The 18,950-nt window shown below is 41.5% G+C and overlaps 1 protein-coding gene across 3 annotated transcripts in view; it reads left to right on the forward strand.

The window, feature by feature from the left end:
• POT1 (protection of telomeres 1) overlaps window positions 1-18,950 on the forward strand; it is a 67,269-nt gene that overhangs the window by 38,091 nt on the left and 10,228 nt on the right. For all 3 annotated transcript variants that reach the window (XM_035127247.3, XM_088652546.1, XM_088652547.1), the window contains 7 exons: window positions 141-431; window positions 3,291-3,446; window positions 10,035-10,198; window positions 10,904-10,980; window positions 12,123-12,164; window positions 13,718-13,874; window positions 16,413-16,618. In XM_035127247.3, the coding sequence (XP_034983138.3) occupies window positions 141-431; window positions 3,291-3,446; window positions 10,035-10,198; window positions 10,904-10,980; window positions 12,123-12,164; window positions 13,718-13,874; window positions 16,413-16,618 (1,093 nt within the window). The remainder of the gene's footprint in view (window positions 1-140; window positions 432-3,290; window positions 3,447-10,034; window positions 10,199-10,903; window positions 10,981-12,122; window positions 12,165-13,717; window positions 13,875-16,412; window positions 16,619-18,950) is intronic.

The following is an 18,950-nucleotide window of genomic DNA, read 5'->3' on the forward strand; positions in this document are numbered from 1 at the left end:
CATCTTGTAATTTGCAATAATTAGTTCAAATGCATGTGATAATCATCCTACGTATTGGCTCCCCCCCCCCCCGCTGAGTTGAAAAAGCAGTACACTTTTATTTTTCCTTACGGTGTTGCCTTTTTGTTCTTGTTGCCTAGATCAAAGAGTTCAGCGGGCAGTTGCAAGGGATTAGCAGCAGTGGATTTGCAGCACTTACCTTTGATGGCACTGTAGGAACACCAGTGGTTCCTCGAACATCCAGCAAATTGTACACATTTACAGATGAAGACAGAAAAACAATAGAAGACTTGCGCATTTGGGTGGCATCTAATCTTTTAAACTCTGCGGTCGCAGCAAAATTGTCTGGCATCCAGCCGCCTATGTATTTTGATCTCACTTGCCAGCTTGTAGGAAAAGCAAAAGTAGATGGATCTTCCTACCTTCTCAAGGTTTGCTGCTCTCCCCGCTCCCCCCAAAATGTGTTAATTCAAAAGCTCCTTCATGTTAGTATAAAGGCAGTATGTTATAACTAATGCACAGTAAGTTTTCTCCCTTCTTAGCTGAACTGCCAAGAACCAAACAATTCTTACTTTCCACTCCTAGAGCTGCTATATTCAAATCTTGACATTGAAACTCTGTAGTTAGATTGGTATGGGAAATTTATATGTATCTGCTGGTTTTTGCACATTTTACTTTCAAGTCCATGCCTTCAAACTGTTCTAGGAATGTTTGGCAAGGAGCAGCGGGAATAAGGGAAAGAGCATGGAGATTCAGCTGACTTCTAGAGAGTGTATTCTTGGCCCCTAAGAAAATGGTGGTGAACCTCTGTCTTGTAGGCCTAATTCGGCCTGGAATCCAAACCTCACCTGCAAATATGGTAGACGACTTCAGAGAGGCTTGCTTTGGTGCAAGTCAGCTGATTGGCTTCAACAGCGACCGCCAACCTAATGACATCAAATGATGGACAAGCGGGCTTCCCCTAACCACCTGTCAAAAATAGCTGAAGAAGGATAGCCAGTTCCTCATCCAACCCTTGGACTGAAAAAAGGTTCCCTGACCCCTACCCTAAGAGGAATGGTTCAGCCAGCCATGCTTTACACAAGAATATAAGAAGCTGTAGTATTTGTTTACACTGACTAGTAGCAGCTGTCCAGGTTTTCAATAAAGACTCCTACCTGGTGCCGCCAGGAGATGGTAGGAATTGAACCTGAACACTTCTGCAGGGAACATATGTGCTCTGCCGCTGAGCTACCACTCTCCCTTAACTTAATGTGAAGTATTTGAGCAGAACAATTCATTCTCCCTCCCACCACCCCTTCTTCAAATAGCTTGTAGGGCGGGCAAGCATTGATCCAGATTGAAACCCTGGAGTAAGGAGAAGTACATAGGAGTAACCCTTTGTCTTCCAGTGCAGACTGGATCATGCAATTAAAATTGCACTTGAAGGCCACGTCACGTGACTGGTGTAACATGTAGTTTGCCCATGAGATGCCACAAAACATCAGATGCATGCTGCACCGTGGGTGACTGACCACATTCAGTGCTCTGTTTCTGTATTTTGGAACATTAACCAGACACTTGCAGAAATTTCAGCATTTTCAGTGGCGATAGCCTCATCCTTTGGGCATTCACCCATACATTTGAAAATTTCAGTAAAAGATAAATAAAAAAGGAATACAGTCCTTGGCTCTTCAAACCCAAAGTTGTAAAGTACAGAGGAGGGGAGGCTGGAATTTTGCTTTGTTAAATGATTACTATTGATTAGATTATTAGCGTACTATGGCATTTGTGTCAATGGATATTTTTATTCTGAAATACACAAATGAATATGGGGGAAATCAAACAAGATGCAGCCAGGAATTTACTAACTGCTAGGGTTTATATACTTTTTTAAAGTAAATAATTTCATAGGAACAAACAGCAGAAAATAAATATAGTTATCTAAAAGAAGTAATAATTTTGGAGGCAGGGGGACAGAGAAACCCATGAAACCCGATTAGTTAATTTTTACTTCACAAACAAGCTGAAGGTAATGTGATTAAAAGCTTATTTTTCCTTGTGTCTGGTCACATCACAGTGCTGGATAGTCCTATCACACTTTGTTTGAACTGGTAAATTGAAATATTGTAATGCTTAGGTAGGAGATGACCTTCCCTTCCCTTTGAAAATGCAACTTATTAAAAACTGGAATTATCACTAGCAAGATAAAAAAAAATGGTTGAAGGTCCTTTCTGTGTATATATTATGCATGTTCTAGTTATCTCTTTGGCTTCATTTTCAAGGTGAGATCCTAAGGTCCAAGTGTTTCCTTCCATGTGTTCACTGGAAGTTCTGGCCACCAAAATTCTTTCCTGTAGAATCATCTTGTAACCTAGAAATAAGACCCTCAGGAACCACGCAAGGGCCTTCAGTCAGAAGTTGAAAATAGGGAGATTCCCCACACATGCATGGAAGGGAGCACTTAAGGTCTCTGTTCACAGACAGCACATACTTATTACACACATCTTTTTGATCCATGGGCACAGTGTTCACATCATGACACTGTTTCTTTGCCTTTTGGCTAAGACCAAGTGTAATATCATAACCAGATGATGTCCTCTATTTGGATTGTTGGTCTTCATGACTTTATGACTCAGAAGATCCAGATTGTAGTAAGGGGATTGCATAAAGCCAGTCACAGCAGCGTCTTTTAAAAAATTATTGTATGAGGAATGTTACAATAGCAATAATAGTTATTATTATTATTATTATTACCCTGCCCATCTGGCTGAGTTTCCCAGAAATATTAATATTTTAGGAGCTTATCACATTTTGAGAAATGCTACTTGAATAGGAGATTCATTCATTATTTAAAACCATTTATATTTCACCTTCAAACTAAAGAAAGATGATCAATTAGTCAGCCAATTCTTTGTGTAATCTTGGTCCAGAAAAAACAGGAAAGTGTATCCTTTGGGGCCAGTCTTGAACGAGCCTTTTTAGAGCTCTGCTAGAGACTCCAGCAGCCTTCTTTGATTCCACCCTGTTGCCAACACTGTTTCGACTCTCAGCACAGAGAGATGGGGTGAGATCCGGTGAAGCCGGAATCTCAAAGCTCCTTGTGACCTTCACAAAAGATAGTTAGATCAGAAGGGTAAATAAAACCTACTTCTCCACCATTCTGTGATTCTAAGCGCAGTTAGTTCAAAGTGAACTAAACTGGCTTTGGTCAGCCCTTTTAAAGGAAATGTTCTTAGAATTGCAGCCTTAATCTGGAAAAATAAAAATGTGCCAGTTTTAAAAGGAGAATGAATTTTGTTTCATACCAGGTATGGGATGGCACAAAATGTCCCTTTCCTTATTGGAAGGTGCTTGTTAAAGAAGAAGACCTTGAAGGTGACAGCATTCTCATTCATCGACTAAGAAACCTGACCGTTGATGTTGTTGTTTACGATAATCATGTCCAGTTGGCAAAATCACTGAAGGTAAGTCCTCGGCAATGCTTTACGTTATGTGTGTGATCTCACCAGAAGCTAGCTACCCAGCTCTATATTTATTTAAATTGCATACTTACATCTTGTTTAATCCTCCTACCAAGCCAAACCTTCTAACCTGCCACCCGCCCGCAAAAGACTAATTGCTTTAATATGCTACAAATAAGTGTTCTCCTAATTAAGCAGCTTTATTCCAGATATTGTGGTATCATGTTGTGAACATATGTGAAATGTCTTCCATGACTTTAAATTATTTCTTGTAAATGAGATAAAACATAGTTTAATTTGTAGTCCCCATTATAAGCAATATTTTTATACTCTTTAAAAGCCTATTGCTCATTAAAACTGCCATTAATAACTGTTTGAATGTGCAGTCCACCATTTCTTAAGTGGCTTTGCAATATTGATAATTCTCAAGGAACGAGAACAGTTTTAACTAACGTTGCTGAAGTGTATCTTGGCACTTTTGTGCCCAGTCCCCTGTCCTTAGTTGCTCTAACCTGCAGAGTTTAGTATAATCCTCGAAAGCATTTAGCCTATGTCAGTATATCAGATAGGCTAGATCAATTCTGGCTGCTGCAAGCAAGGGGAATCCCAACTCGACTCCGAAGTGAGCTGCCGGTGTCCTGCAGGGAAGCCCCCAAATCTGCCTCCTAAATTTATTTTGTGGGATCTCTATTTCAGATTTAATGCCAGTTTCCCATATCTCAGCCCTGTAGAGCAGTTGGGTGATGATTTTAGAGACAAAGCTCTTAATAGCTGGGTTGATTAGCTGCCCGCCATTTGAATGGAAGAACCTATATAGCTGCCCAGTAGAATGGCCAGATATTAACTTAATTGCTTCCAGGTGGGGTTTCCATGATGACTTCCCATCAATAAGTAATCCTAGATATTTAAATCTGGGTACTTGTTCTAGGGTGTGACCATCTAGAGTTCACCTGGACTTGGTAGTCCTCTTGCCAAATACAGTTACCTTGGTTTTATCGTAGTTAATTTTTAGTAGATGCTCTTTTTTACAGAACTCTCCCAATTTAACCAGCATTCTTTTAAATCTGATTTTGTTCTGAGATAGCAAAACTTAAGTCGTCGGCGTAGAGCAGATTTAGCACTTTATGGTTCCCAAGGTTGGGGACAAAAAAGGAGGGGATGCCATATCAGGGATTATTTATATAGTAATTAAATTGGAAGGGTGCCAGTATACATCCTTGTTTGACACCTCTGTTAGTTGGAATTGCCTGTGAGAGGGCGCCTTGAAGGCCCAGTCTCACTTGCATTTTATTTGCACTGTATTTTATTTTTCTGTTGGAAGCCGCCCAGAGTGGCTGGGGAAACCCAGCCAGATGGGCGGGGTATAAATATTATCATCATTATTATTATTATTATTATTATTATTATTATTATTATTATTATTGCATGAGGTCCCCTCGATGCAGTTATTGGATGAGCCTGTCACAGGAGCGCTGGCGGCTACTCTAGAGTAACGACTCTCCGACACGCTGCCTTTTCATGCTTTTATTATGTGCAGACTATTTACAGTGCAGAAGCTGTACAACGTACATGTTCTCAGTCTGGGTCAGTACCCCGGAATGGTGATTCCCGCGTCTTTTTCCAACAAAGTAGTCTGGGAATCCCCAATCTCCGCCCCCGTTTCTTCTTGCGCAGCTCCGGAACTGGAGGGAGGGGTCTCCTAGCCGTGTTTTCCTGCCTCCCCTTTTCCCTCTCCCTTCCTTCCTCTCCCGGGCGGAGCAGGGGCTCTGTGACCCTGTCAGAGCCCTGCCCTCTACTTCCTGCTTCTCCGCTAGACTCATCCCCTTCCCCGCTCCCGCTTGTGCTCGGGGAAGAACTGGTTGTCATGATGGGAGGGGGTAGTCTATAGCTCCTGTCCCTCACAGAGCCAAATAAGTCTTTTATTTATATTTGAATGGGGCCCCCAACTAGTTATTCCATATAAATACTTCCTACGTACAGACTTTCCTTACAACTTAATGGTAAGATGCTTCTCATTATACATTGTGCTCACCGTGTGAGAGCTCTGTATTAAGAATTCCCCGAGACCTCCAGGTATAGGGCGGTATATAAATTCTGTTGTTGTTGTTGTTGTTGTTGTTACTACTACTACTACTGTAATAATCCCAAACATGGACGGAGAACACTGGAAGGGATAGAAATTATACAGCCCAAAGAAAAGCCATTGGCTTCCTTTCTCTGTCCCCTCTTCTCCCAGGGCCTTAGGCAAGCTGCCCCGGTAGGCTCTGGCAGTGCCACCTTGGCCAAAATAAATAAATAAATAAATCCCCTGGCATCATCTTGGCAACTGCATCACCCCCATTAGGGTTACTGGGCAGGAGCAAGCAAGAACTTTAGAGCCCGTTGCTGAAAAGAGCCAGAGGGCTGCAGCGCCACCTTTTTCATTTGTCCACAACTCCTCAGGGCCCCGACACAATGTCACTGTTAGGGAACAGGCCTCAAGCCATAGTGGGGCAGGCGGGCATAAAGATAGCAAACATTTGCAGCCACCAAACTCAGTACAGTAATACCTTGATTCTCGAACGCGGCAAACCCAGAAGTAAGTCTTCTGGTTTGTGAACGTTTTTCAGAAGCCCAACGTCCGACATGGCTTCCGCTTGAGTGCAGGAAGCTCCTGCAGCCAATCAGAAGCTGCGCCTTGATTTTCGAATGGTTTCGGGAGTCGAACGAACTTCCGGAACAGATTAAGTTCGAGCACCAAGGTCTTACTTTGCTTCCCTTTCCAGTGCCAGAATCTAATGTTCAGTACAGGATGTGTGCATCAGCACCAGTGGGCTATGCCAGTCGCTTATGCTAGACGTCTTGCTCTACGTATTGCTTCATTTATCGGGAGGCGGTGTTTCTGCTCCCTCCAGCCTTTTCTGCTTCTTCTGGGAAGCAGAAAAGGTTCTTGCATGGTAGCAACCCTTCGCAATACTTTTGTGTTTGTTTTTCCCCCAAACGGAAATATACATGTTAAACTGTTTTCCTGAACAAAGGCCACAGCCATAGGGGTGGTTTTTAACCTCTTTTCTGCATTTGGAATTTCTTCAGGATTGAGTTGCTGTGTAACTTGTTTGTCAAATGGCAGGTGACTCTATTCAATAGCATCATGTTCATTTTTGCAGTAACAGCTGGAGTTTGGAAATGGTGGTTTAATGTATAAAACTGCTTTGTGCTGTCATGCTGCCACAAAGACAATAGCGAAGTCTGTATGAAAATGACATGTTTAATTTTAGTTTTAAATTATACATACTTGAAAACTTGGTGCTCAGTGTGAAGGCACATAGGAAGCAGAAAATATTGGAAAACTGGGTGGTGGGAAGTACATTATGTTTCACTTAATAACACCACAGTGTGAAATTTATATCGCTGTGTTCCTGCCAACAGCAGTTTGTCTTAAAACACTGCATATTGAATGCAATACAAAACTTTAATTTCACTAAATTGCATGCTACTTGAATGGTAAATTATGTTGGTGATTTTTATTTGCTACTGATGAAAATAGGTTAGCGGTATTGATGACTATATTTACATTTCGGGTCTTGTATGTTTTCCAGCCTCGTGTTGCATGGCACCTGTATATGCTGTGCACCAGAATAATATTTATTTTAGTATTTGTAGACCCATGCTTCAGCATATGCTCATGCTGTATGTTAGTATTTATGCATCATTGGTAAAGGCTGGTTGTAGCCAACACCCTCCCAGACAGCATGGCCAATAGTCAAGAGTGATTAGATTTGTGGTCCATTACAGCTGGAAGACCTTTCCAGTCTTTTTGGACCAGCAGGCCCATTTCGAATTTTCAGAAAATCTTGTGGGCTCCACTCACAAAATAGCTGCAGTGGGGATGTGGCCCCAATGCAACATTGGGCAGGGCATAGTACAAAATGAGAGAGAAGGCACCAGACAACCTCCATGGGAATTCAGCTGTAACCTCCTTGTTCTAAATGTGGAGATTGCACATCTGGGCCAACTTCCTGAAAGGCAGGAATCTCAACTAAAAGCATCCATTCCTCACCCACCCTGCAACGGTCTGTGGCCATTCCATGCCCACTGAGTGCGCTCAGTCCTTTAACTGTTTTGTGTGTATGGGTTCCCCCTTTTTGGCTTTTACCAAAGAGAACATGGCTGGTAGGCTGGAACAGCGATCCTGCCAGGTACACTCCACACTGCCAAATTTTGTTTGACATCCCACTTAATGTAACTGTAGCAACATCCTGAGCTAACTCTTCTGCCTGGCATTTGTACAAGCATTTGTGGAATAGCACTGGTGGTTATTGTCTTTGCATCCAACCCAATTCTTAAACATAAAACTAGCTTGATTTTGGGTGGGTGGGTGTATGCAGACTCATGATTAGAATTTGCTCTTTGCAAGCTAGGAGTATACAATGCTGCCCTCCAATGGAAAATACTTACATAGCACATACTGCTACATGACTACAGCCTCTGCTGATTTGCTGGGCTATGTTATGAGATTGTGAACATTTTTTAAAAAAATCTGATTGCACCAGCTTAATTAGATGTAAACAAGACATAGCAAAAAAGATACACACGAAACATTTATTTCTGTTAGAAATAAAATACCATTTTATCATTTTATAGTTTGAATGACTATTCTTTAATAATTGTGAATTCTCAATGTTGCACAGCAAGTATCTTCCAAAACTGAGTGGAACTTCAAAAGCAGTTTATGTTGTGGGGCCTCTACTGTTTAAAAATGGGGAGGCATTAAAATGGCATGCTGGGTGCGATTAAAGAAGCTCTTCTATTACTTATCCATCTCCTGGAAAAAGTAAAGAGAAGCCAGGCCAGCAGATTCCAGTTAGGCTCCCGAAGGCCAAGTCCCCACTCTGTAAGAGCAACAGCCTCCTGCTGCAGACCCCTAAAGGAGGGTAGGGCAACCATGCCTCTTCTCAAGGGCCCAGCCAGGCCTGTTTTTAGAACTTTGAGCAGTCTGCTTCCACCCCAATTGATGAATATGAGAACCTGGTAACATAAGTTTGCTTGCTTCATCTTCCCTTCTGCCCCCTTTTTCTGGGCTGTAACTTTTTAGATTGCACTAGTTTGTGGTTCCCAGTTAAATTGAGGTGCAAGCCTTTCCGGCAGAAGAGTGTGATACAAATGCTTTGAATGAATGAAGTTTTATAGACTAGGGTCCAGAGGATTACTTTGCCGGCCGAGCAAACATGGTGCCCCCTACCACCACCAATTTTGTTGAATTACAGTGCCCATCCTGACCGTTGGACCTGTTGTCAGAGGATGATCAGATGTTGCTGAGCTACAACTCCTGCATGTTATCCTGCAAAGCCCCAAAGTTTCAGGGAGATTACCTCCACTTTCCGTGCGCCAGTAGGACTTCAACTTCCCTCGCCCTATTGAGTGACAGAAACCTATGCCAAACGGCTTATGAAATCCCCCTTGGCTTCTGGAGATATTTGCATTGCCACAAGGGGGAAATGCAACATTTAGTTTGCATCCCCTTACACACATGGGACTAATTGCATGGTTCTTTGCCTCAGAGACATAGATTCCTGTAGAGGCAAACCTCTCTCTTTGAGTTATGCTGCCATAAGATGTGCTTTAATAACATTCCTGCAAACTTCCATTTTCAAGGCCTGCCTGGCAGCTATAAAGATCACCCTTTAAGGATATTTATTTTTGTTCTACCGCACGAATTGTCCATAAAGTAGGATTTTTGAGTTTAAAAAAGGCCAGTTGCTGAAAATCCAAGAGTCCTAATTTTTATGTGGTACCTTTTAGAGAGAGTTCCTTTGGCATGGTGCTAAAAGAAAGGGGTGGTCTCACCTTTATGTAGGTGACTAAGAATCCACCACAGCAATAAAGAAACATCTCCAGTTAATTAATGCAATTCTGAGTACCGTAAATAAATGTTTACTAGACACCATCCCTGACCATTGGCCTTGCTTGTCCAGCAGCAACTAGAGGACCTTGGGTTCCTATAGGAACTGTTGGAAGCTGACTTCAGAGAAGGAAGTTGAATGAAAACTTAATTGAATGACAATTGAATGAAAAATTAGCAGACTGCTGCTTGATGCATAAAAGACAGGGCCCTTTCTATTGTTGCACCCTGACTGAATCTTATCCACAACCATAGAGATTCGGTTGGTCCTTTCTCCTTTAAGTTTTAGGTGAGCTTTTATTTTGTTTAACTGACCGTCTACTGTGGGGTGAAAATTCTGCACCCCTGTTTTTATACTGAGTTGTTTTATCCTGGTCCTGGTTTTAACATGCAAAATCAATTTTAGTAATTTGAACTGTTTTATGGTGTGCTAATGTATTTTACGTTTCTTTTTTGTAAGCTATTCTAAGTTAATTTTCTAAGAGATGGTGCGATATAAACTCATATTTTATTTTATTGACGTGCTGGTTTTGAAAAAAAAAAGTTCTGAAAGCAGTTTGCATACTAGAAAGGAGACAACATGTTCAGAAAAGTTGTCTCTGGCACAGTCCGGCCTAGTTGCATGGCATCATCTTCCTTAACTCTCTTTTATAGATGAAAACAACGAGTCTTGTTTTGCCTTCTGAAATAACTGTTTTATATATTTCAAGGTTGGAAGCTTTATTAGATTGTACAGTTTGCATGCAAAATTTCAAAGTCCGGAAGGTGAACCTGATGTTTCATATCTACAATTTAATCTTCATGGTGGTACCACGTACGGCCGTGGGATTACAAATCTGCCGGAAGGCCACGCCGATGTTGAGGATCTAAAGAAGTAAGTAAATAGAATTAAAGATAGGGTTGTGCCATATGCCCGGAATTTCCCGGACATAGCTGGAATACTGCAGTTGGAAGCAGTGTCCAGGGAGAAATCGCAAAAGCGTCCCAGAAAATCTGGACATATGGCAACCCATGTTGCTTTTGACGATTTATCTAAATTGTTCAACAACTTTGGCAACCCTAATTCAAGACAGCTGTCATTTGGAAGAAGAGTAGGGAATGAGAGAAGCCCTTCATTTTACTAATGGTTAGCCTTTGTTTCCCAGTAATCTGAGTGATGGTTACTTCTAAACTCTATACGCATGTTATTCTAATGAATCAATATGCATAACAGCCATTGTTGTGGTATGATTGTGCATAGAATAAAAATAAAAAAACATTAAGGAACCACAGAAAAATAGCTGTGTTTTGAGGCCCTGTCTTTTAGGGGGATGCTATCTTTTTATCAGTGCATGCCAGTACTACTTTGTATTTTTGAAACTCAAGTCCAGCAGCACTAACAATCTGGCTGTATTAGCATGTGAATTCAGGGAGTCATTGCAGCGTGTCCAAATTCTGTTATTGAACATGGTCCCATCACAATGGAATGAGAAGCACAAAGTAGATTTTATCTGAGTTAAACAAAATCCCATCTGCAAGGCCATTTATTTGTTTACTTCTGTGTTTTGATTATTTTCTTCAAAACCTTTTTCATTTTCAGATTCCTGAACTCTGTAGACTTGATGGAAGATGAGTCTTCAGAAAGTCCTTCAGAACCCGAGAATGCTTACTTTACATGTAAATAAACTTGAAAACAACACTCAGCTCTGTCTTCCTCGCTTTATAATATAGTACTTCCATGTTCTTTTTATGGAGTTGTCTACTGTTTCTTTTTACGCAAGATAAAAATATTCAGGGAACCCTAAAAATGTGTGTATGTGAGCTGTAGCCCATCACTGACTTCTTTGATCTCAACAGCTGATTAAAAAAATGGCTGAATTACTCAATATAGTTTTGCTTTCTTTGTTAATGTTCAATATTGTTTTCTCTGTCATGTCTGGTAAGAAAATGTATCCTAAGATTGTAGGAAGTTTAAGCGACAAGCAGGTGGCAACATTTTGCACCTCATATCAGGTTATTTGGGACCACATTACATTTTCTACCAAATGGAATATGTAATCTACGTGTGAAGCATGATTGATCATATCTAAAAAGATTTTTTTCGGTGTTTTAAGATTTTATAACACAGGTGGCGCTGTGGGTTAAACCACAGAGCCTAGGGCTTGCCGATCAGAAGGTCGGCGGTTCGAATCCCCACGACGGGTGAGCTCCCGTTGCTTGGTCCCAGCTCCTGCCAACCTAGCAATTCAAGAGCACGTCAAAGTGCAAGTAGATAAATAGGTACCGCTAAAGCGGGAAGATAAACGGCATTTCTGTGTGCTGCTCTGGTTCACCAGAAGTGGCTTTGTCATGCTGGCCACATGACCTGGAAGCTGTACGCCGGCTCCCTCGGCCAATAACGCGAGATGAGCGCTGCAACCCCAGAGTCGGTCACGACTGGACCTAATGGTCAGGGGTCCCTTTACCTAATGTTATAATATGTTAATGATTTCATTGTACATTATCATACCTTGTAAGAATCATAGAATTGTACCATTGCAAGGGTCTCCAAGGGTCATCTAGTCCAATCCCCTGCAATGCAGGAATAATTTAATGAGTTGGAATTTTAGAAACGCCCTTATAAATAAAAAATAAGTGATAACGCTGTAAGTAGTCAAAGCTCATGGATTCTGTTGCTCAAACATACAGCTTATTGTCATCTTAAAACAATACGTTTCAGTCTGTTTTAAAATTTGTTGTGGCATATTGATGTCTCTTGCAGTTTACAGGGAAATGTAAATAGGACAAAATTAATTCCCCCTTTCTTTTCTTTTTTAAAGTAGGATCTTGTTTAGAAGGATGCCAGCAGTTATCCGTTACAGGTAGGACTCATAGATGCAGTATACCTTTGATTCAAAGAAGCTCTTCTAGCATAGTGTTGTTTCTTGCAAAGTGTTCTCCCCTGAAGCACTCTGTGCTTCACCAAGCCCACTTTTCCAGGCTGTACCCCCTGCTCACCTAAGGCATCTTTTTTATTGATTGCAGGGAGGCCTGATATATTTGAACTTTGTGAATTTTGATAGGTACTGACCTGTTCCATATCTCCCTGACTAACATGCTGATCAAAACATAATATCCATCAGATTTACCGTATTTTTCGCCCATAGGATGCACCTGACCATAGGACGCACCTAGTTTTTTAGAGGAAGAAAACAAGAAAAAAATTTTTTTTGCTTTCTTTAAGTGTCCTAGGCATAGCAGCCAACTCCTAGAGGCCTAGGTGCCTCCCCCCTCCAATTAAATATTTGAGGAAGCTTCTTTTGCAAAGGGGGAAAGCTCCATTATATATATATATTTAGTTGTGCAGCTTTTTTTGCAAATGGGAAAAGCCCGATTTTTTGGGGGGGGGGTCCACCTCAGAGTTGTGCATCTTTTTTGGAAAGGGGGAAAGCTCTATTTTTTAGGATCAGCTCAAAGTTGCTGAGTTTCCTTGCAAAGGGGGAAAATCCTGTTTTATGGGGTTCAACTCACAGTTCTGCAACTTCTCTAGGAAAGGGACCCATTTCTACAGTTTCCAGACAGATAATCTAATCAGCCAGTCACATGTCTCCCTCTGCAGACAACAATTGAGGCCTAGGCAAGGGGCCGGGAGGGGCCGGGAAGGGAGCTAGCCCTCTTATCTCCGTCCAGATCTCTTGCAATCAGCTGCTGAGTGGGTTCCTTTCTCTTTCCCTCTTGTTAGCCTTTAGCTCTTTCTTTTTTTTAAAAAAAGAGCACGATCTGCCTTTAGCCCCATGGCAATTCAGCTCCAGGGACCACACATTTGCTCCATAAGACACACAGACATTTAATCTTACTTTTTAGGAGGAAAAAGTGTGTCTTATGGAACGAAAAATACGGTACACTTTCCAAATATCCCAGCACTGTCCTCTGCTCAAAACATATCACAATACGTTTTTGAAACGCACGTGAAAATTTGTTTTGAAATCCACATTTTGAGATGGGAAAGGTTTTAAAACCTTTATTTGGATGCATTTTGGGTGGAATAAAAAAAGTAGCAGATGAGATTGCATATACAGACTTAATGAGTGAACACATGCAAAACTGACATGGATCAGAAATAAATTGGTTTTACCCATCGAAACACTTGATATTTCTGCCTGTTAGGCCATCGGTTGTGCAGAGCAAGGGTGTGCCCACTCTTAGTTTGGTAAAGAGCTAGACACAACAGATGTGTGTATTTTTAATTTCAAAACATGATGTGTCTATTCACATAAGTGCATATTCAGAATTGTCACGTCCAGACAACAGAATGAATCCAGAACATCCAACAATTAAATAAAGCTTTGTTTAAATTTACTTCCGAGCTGCTGTTTTCCTCTCATTTTATGTTTGTTCACATCAATACAAGCCTTGATATCTTTGTGCTTTACAGTGCTGAGAGATCACCAGCATTTTGAAGTGACTGCACTGAGTACTATTTTGAACAGCAGGAGTCCTCAGCCATATCGCATCAGAGCTAAGCTGAGACAATTTGAACCTGAAAAGCTTCATCAGTCTGTTAAACTTCATTGTCCCCAGTGCAATTTGTTGTAAGTGCTACAATATATTTTTCTCTCATGCTGCTTTGGAGATGTTGCTTACATAGTCTCCTAGATTTTTGGATCAGTGGAACTTGGATGTACTGCACTGTCAAGGGCTGGTTATCGTATCCTTTTGTCATTATATATTCCACCCTAAAAATATGCTGCAGTGCCTGTCTAGATAAAGGAACATGATATTAGCACAGGCACCCCCAAACTGCGGCCTTCCAGATGTTTTGGCCTACAACTCCCATGATCCCTAGCTAGCAGGACCAGTGGTCGGGGAAGATGGGAATTGTAGTCCAAAACATCTGGAGGTCCGAAGTTTGGGGGTGCCTGTATTAGCATCTTAAAAATTCACTGCTGTTAAAATATAACATGCACAGTAGAGATTTCTTTATTATTAACAAATGTTTAATTTGCCCTTGCACAAATAGCAAATACAGTTGTACCTCTACTTACATATCCCTCTGGATACGGAATCTTTGGGTTACGGCTACGGAAAACCCAGAATTGTATACTTCCGGGTTTCACCGTGCTTGCATTCGCAGAACCCGATTTACGTTATTTTTGGGGTGCAAACGGACCCCCGGAATGAATTAAGTTCGTATCCGAAGGGTCTACTGTATTACTTTTTTTTTTACTGGGTAAGGTGTTTTTGCTTCATTGTGTGGTGGGTGACATTCATGGTATCAGGCAAATTGACTGACAGACAGGAGAAGCTTGCAAGTATTTCAGGGTGTTCCCTTCCCCCATTTTTTTTTATTGAGAGACTTCCGTATAGAAGGCAGAGAATGATTCCTCCATCCCTAATATTGACTTGGCTGCTTAATTACTCTGCCTTATTAAGTAGCAGTCTTTGCGCTCACTTTTAACCAAAAGCAAAAGAAGCTGGGGTGATCACTTTGATTCATGCTTAGTCCTAACTTCCTTTTTAATGTGGAATGCTCCAGTACTGAGTAATATAAGGACCTTAAAATTCCAGCAGCGTGCAGAAAGAGGGTTGAAAAGCACCACAAAGCAACAAAACAAAGAAGAGATCAGGTTTCAGCACTTAGTGGTAGAAGGCTTTTATTTTACCTCTACATATTTTGGACTTCAATACACCTTCAGGAACATGAAGTGTGTACCAGTTCTTTAAATTTAGAAACACTTTTTAATGAAAATCTGAATTATTCCTTTACCCACCCTCAGTACCACGGTTCACTGCGGAGAAAATAAAATGGTGTCTTATAACTTGTTTAAAGGTTGTTCTGAAGCTCAGATTTTCAGAACAAGGTGTCTCTGAGCCTGTTCTCCGTTTTCTTAAAGGACCGCAGCCTGCTTTTGCCAATTACTTTGTGTCCAAACACGCACACAGAAAAATCTAGCTGTTTTTAGAAACGGCATCGTTTAGAAATTTAGAAACGATGCCTTATAAGGAACGGCTTAGGGAGCTGGGTATGTTTAGCCTGGAGAAGAGAAGGTTAAGGGGTGATATGATAGCCATGTTCAAATATATAAAAGGTGTCATATAGAGGAGGGTGAAGGGTTGTTTTCTGCTGCTCCAGAGAAGCGGACACGGAGCAATGGAGTCAAACTACAAGAAAGAAGATTCCACCTAAACATTAGGAAGAACTTCCTGACAGTAAGAGCTGTTCGGCAGTGGAATTTGCTACCAAGCAGTGTGGTGGAGTCTCCTTCTTTGGAGGTCTTTAAGCGGAGGCTTGACAGGCATATGTCAAGAATGCTTTGGTGGTGTTTCCTGCTTGGCAGGGGGTTGGACTGGATGTCCCTTGTGGTCTCTTCCAACCCTATGATTCTATGTAGGATTTCTAGTCCGGGTGGCCCAGAGCTGCAGCAAGATTCTCCCAGCAGCAGAGTCAGGGGCGCTTACCAGGAGGGGCAACTTGGCAGCAAGGTCAGGGCTGTGTTGATGTGCCAGCAGAGCCAACTCAGCTTTTCATCCAGTGTGCCCACAAAGCCCTTAGCTTATTGCCACTGAACCCTTTCCAGTAACAGGCAGTGAGTCCCCCGCTGGGAGCCTATTGCTGCAGCTTTGCCCACTGGGCAAGCTACTCCTGAATTGCATGTTCCGTTAAAATATCTAATACCATATTGGCCCGAATATAAGCCGCACCTTTAAAATTGATTGGGGGGGGAGAGAGAGAGAGAAAGAAGAAACCCAAATATAAGTTGCTCCATTCGTTGCTGCTCTTGGCTTCATACTGGGGGTGGGGTGGGGAGCCACGCTGCGTTGCCAGTGGCCTTTCCCCTTCCTTGCTCTCTCCTTTCCCGGCCTTGGGGAAAAGGTCTGAGACTACGCACGGGGCGGGCGCTGCATTGCTGTGCTCCTGGCGCTGTTTGCGCCGCGCTCATGGCTGCATACCATATAAGGTCGCAAATGTAAGTCGCACTTTAACTTTTCACGGTCAGAATTTGGGGTGGTGGTGGCTTATTTTCAGGCCAATACGGCATACAGTATTCCACAATATAATTTTGAGCAGGCTTCCGTAGTTTGCTTCAGGCTGTAATTTTTGTTTTGTTTTTTGTTTTGTTTTTTCCCAGGCAAGAGGTTCCGGATGGGAATGAGCTTGAACTAATTATACAAGAGGCTTCAGCTACGTGTCCAATGCCCGATTTACAAAATACATCTTTCTGCGAATCTGTTGTGTGGGATACTGAAAACCAGGGACAGCGACGTGTGGTTATTCACTTTGTAAAGCATGATGAACTACTGCAAGACCCAGAAGACAGTTTGATTATGATAGAAGGTTAGTTAATACAATTGTATGTCAGAGATTGGATGGTATGCTGCAAAATATTTTTTTAAAAAAAGTTTAAGAAATATTTAACTACTGTATTTTAAAACGTTTTGATCCTGAGAAAAAGTATCTGTCTCTTGTTGTTACCCTCATGTGATTCCACTAAACCAGAAAAACTTCACAAGAGAAAATGTTTGCAGCATATATATACAAGTTTTGTTTTCAAATTGATGTGTGCACTTAAAAAAAAAATCAGTTTGTGAGCAAACTTCATGCACTATGGAATAGTTAATTGGCAAGCCCTGTATATATAATGGACTCGTGCATAAAATGCATTGCATGAATCATTCCCATGGAGTCTTTGCCTCCTCAAAATCTTACCTTGAATTTTGCCCCCAAATAAATCTGCTTTCTTTCTCATAGTTCTGCAAAATACTTAATGGTGTTTGTATATAGGGGTAAAATACGGAAAACTAAGCAGGAAATTTAGGTAGCACTCCTTGATCTGTGAAATACATTTAAACACGAGAAGAGAAATGGGGACGACAAGAATAATCTTAGGAGAGAATTGCTATATAGTAAATTGTGAATGCGACAATGAATAATAAATCCAAAGCTTTATTTCTTTTCTTTTTTTACAAAAGTATTTGTACAATTTACCTTTGGTTCCATTTTAGTTGGAATTCATATTCTGCCCTCTAAGAAAGTCTTTACTTCTTCTAGTAGCTGGATAATATACAAGCCCAAAAGCCTTTCCTGTTGCAAACATACTGTTCTTAGTCATCCTCTGGGTGTCAGTGTTTTCACAGAGATAAAGCTGTGGTACTGTGAGAAAAGCAGTAGGCAAGCTATGTTTTGTTTTTATTCACGAGGTGTACCTCATGTATTTTGGGCACACAAGCCTCTTATATGAATGGCATCACCCCAAGAAAAGGAATTCCTTAGCCGCCATTCATTTTGTGGGCTTTTGCGAGAGAACCTCCTAGTGGACTGTGCCCATCTGTTTCTATTATAGCTTTTCAAACAACAGTTGTTTGTTCCAGGAGCTCTATATTTTTTTGCGAAAAAATGCAAGTAACAATGATTGGAACAGATTTGATATTCATTGTATAATTATTTATGAATCACCCCTCAGAGCATACTTCACCTTCTAAAGTGGTATTCAAAATACAATATAAAACAAAAAATGTGAAATCAACAACTCTTATCGGCTTGCTTCACAAGTGGACTAAGCAAATCGACCTATGCTGGAAGCTAGATAGAAGAAGTACCACATTTTTCTGTCTATTTTGGGGGGCTCATATTTTAAAAAATGGGGGGAATGTATCCGTGTATAAGACGCCCCCTAAGTTTTCTTCCAGTGGCACCTTAGAGACCAACTAAGTTTGTCATAGGATGACATTATTTTAAAGGAAAAAAACCTAGTCTCAAACACGGGAAAATACAGTATGTCCCTCTTGGTTCAGCTGGATTAATTGATTGGTCCTCGGCTGCCGAGTCTTGAACTTGCAACATACCACCCACTGGTATCTTCCATGAAATACATTTCATTGTGTTTGCCAGTTTATGAAATCTTAATGAACCGTATCGGATGTGTGTGTATTTTATATTTTTAAGCTTGCATTCCATGCATGGTATACAGCACATTTATTTCAGTAATTTCTATACCACCTTCAGGATACCAATCATCCCAAGGTGGCTTACAAGTAATGCAACTGTGTTCTACTTCCGCTCTCTGAACACCAGTTGCTGGAAACCACAGGAAAGGCCAGTGCTATTTGCGGACTTCCCATAGGCATTTTGCCACCCACTGTGAGAACAGATTACTGGTTATTCTTATGTCCTTGGCAATAAAATGTTAGTTTAATAAGATCATTGTGATTTTATTCAGGTGCCTTTCTACAGAGTAGTTGGTGGTAGGAGGCCTGGTGCTGGCAGTGGGGTACAGGCCAGCTGGAGCAGGCCCTGGGGGTCATCTTCACCTGGCTCCTTCTGGCTTCTGGAATCCTTCGTCCAGCTGGAACAGACTTTCAGGTGGACTTTGCCCACCTGTCTGCTTAATGGCTGGATAGCTCAGTTGGTTAGAGCATGGTGCTGATAATGCCAAGGTTGCAGGTTCAGTCCCCACATGGTGCATATTCCTGCATTGCAGCGGGTTGGACTAGATCAGGCATGTCAAACATGCGGCCCTCCAGATGTTTTGTACTACAATTCCCATCTTCCCCAACCACTGGTCCTGCTAGCTAGGGATCATGGGAGTTGTAGGCCAAAACATCTGGAGGGCCGCATGTTTGACATGCCTGGACTAGATGATCCTTAGGGTCCCTTCCAACTCTACAAT

The sequence above is a fragment of the Zootoca vivipara genome, chromosome 9 (assembly GCF_965207765.1).
Source record: "Zootoca vivipara chromosome 9, rZooViv2.hap1.1, whole genome shotgun sequence".
NCBI lineage: Eukaryota > Metazoa > Chordata > Lepidosauria > Squamata > Lacertidae > Zootoca > Zootoca vivipara.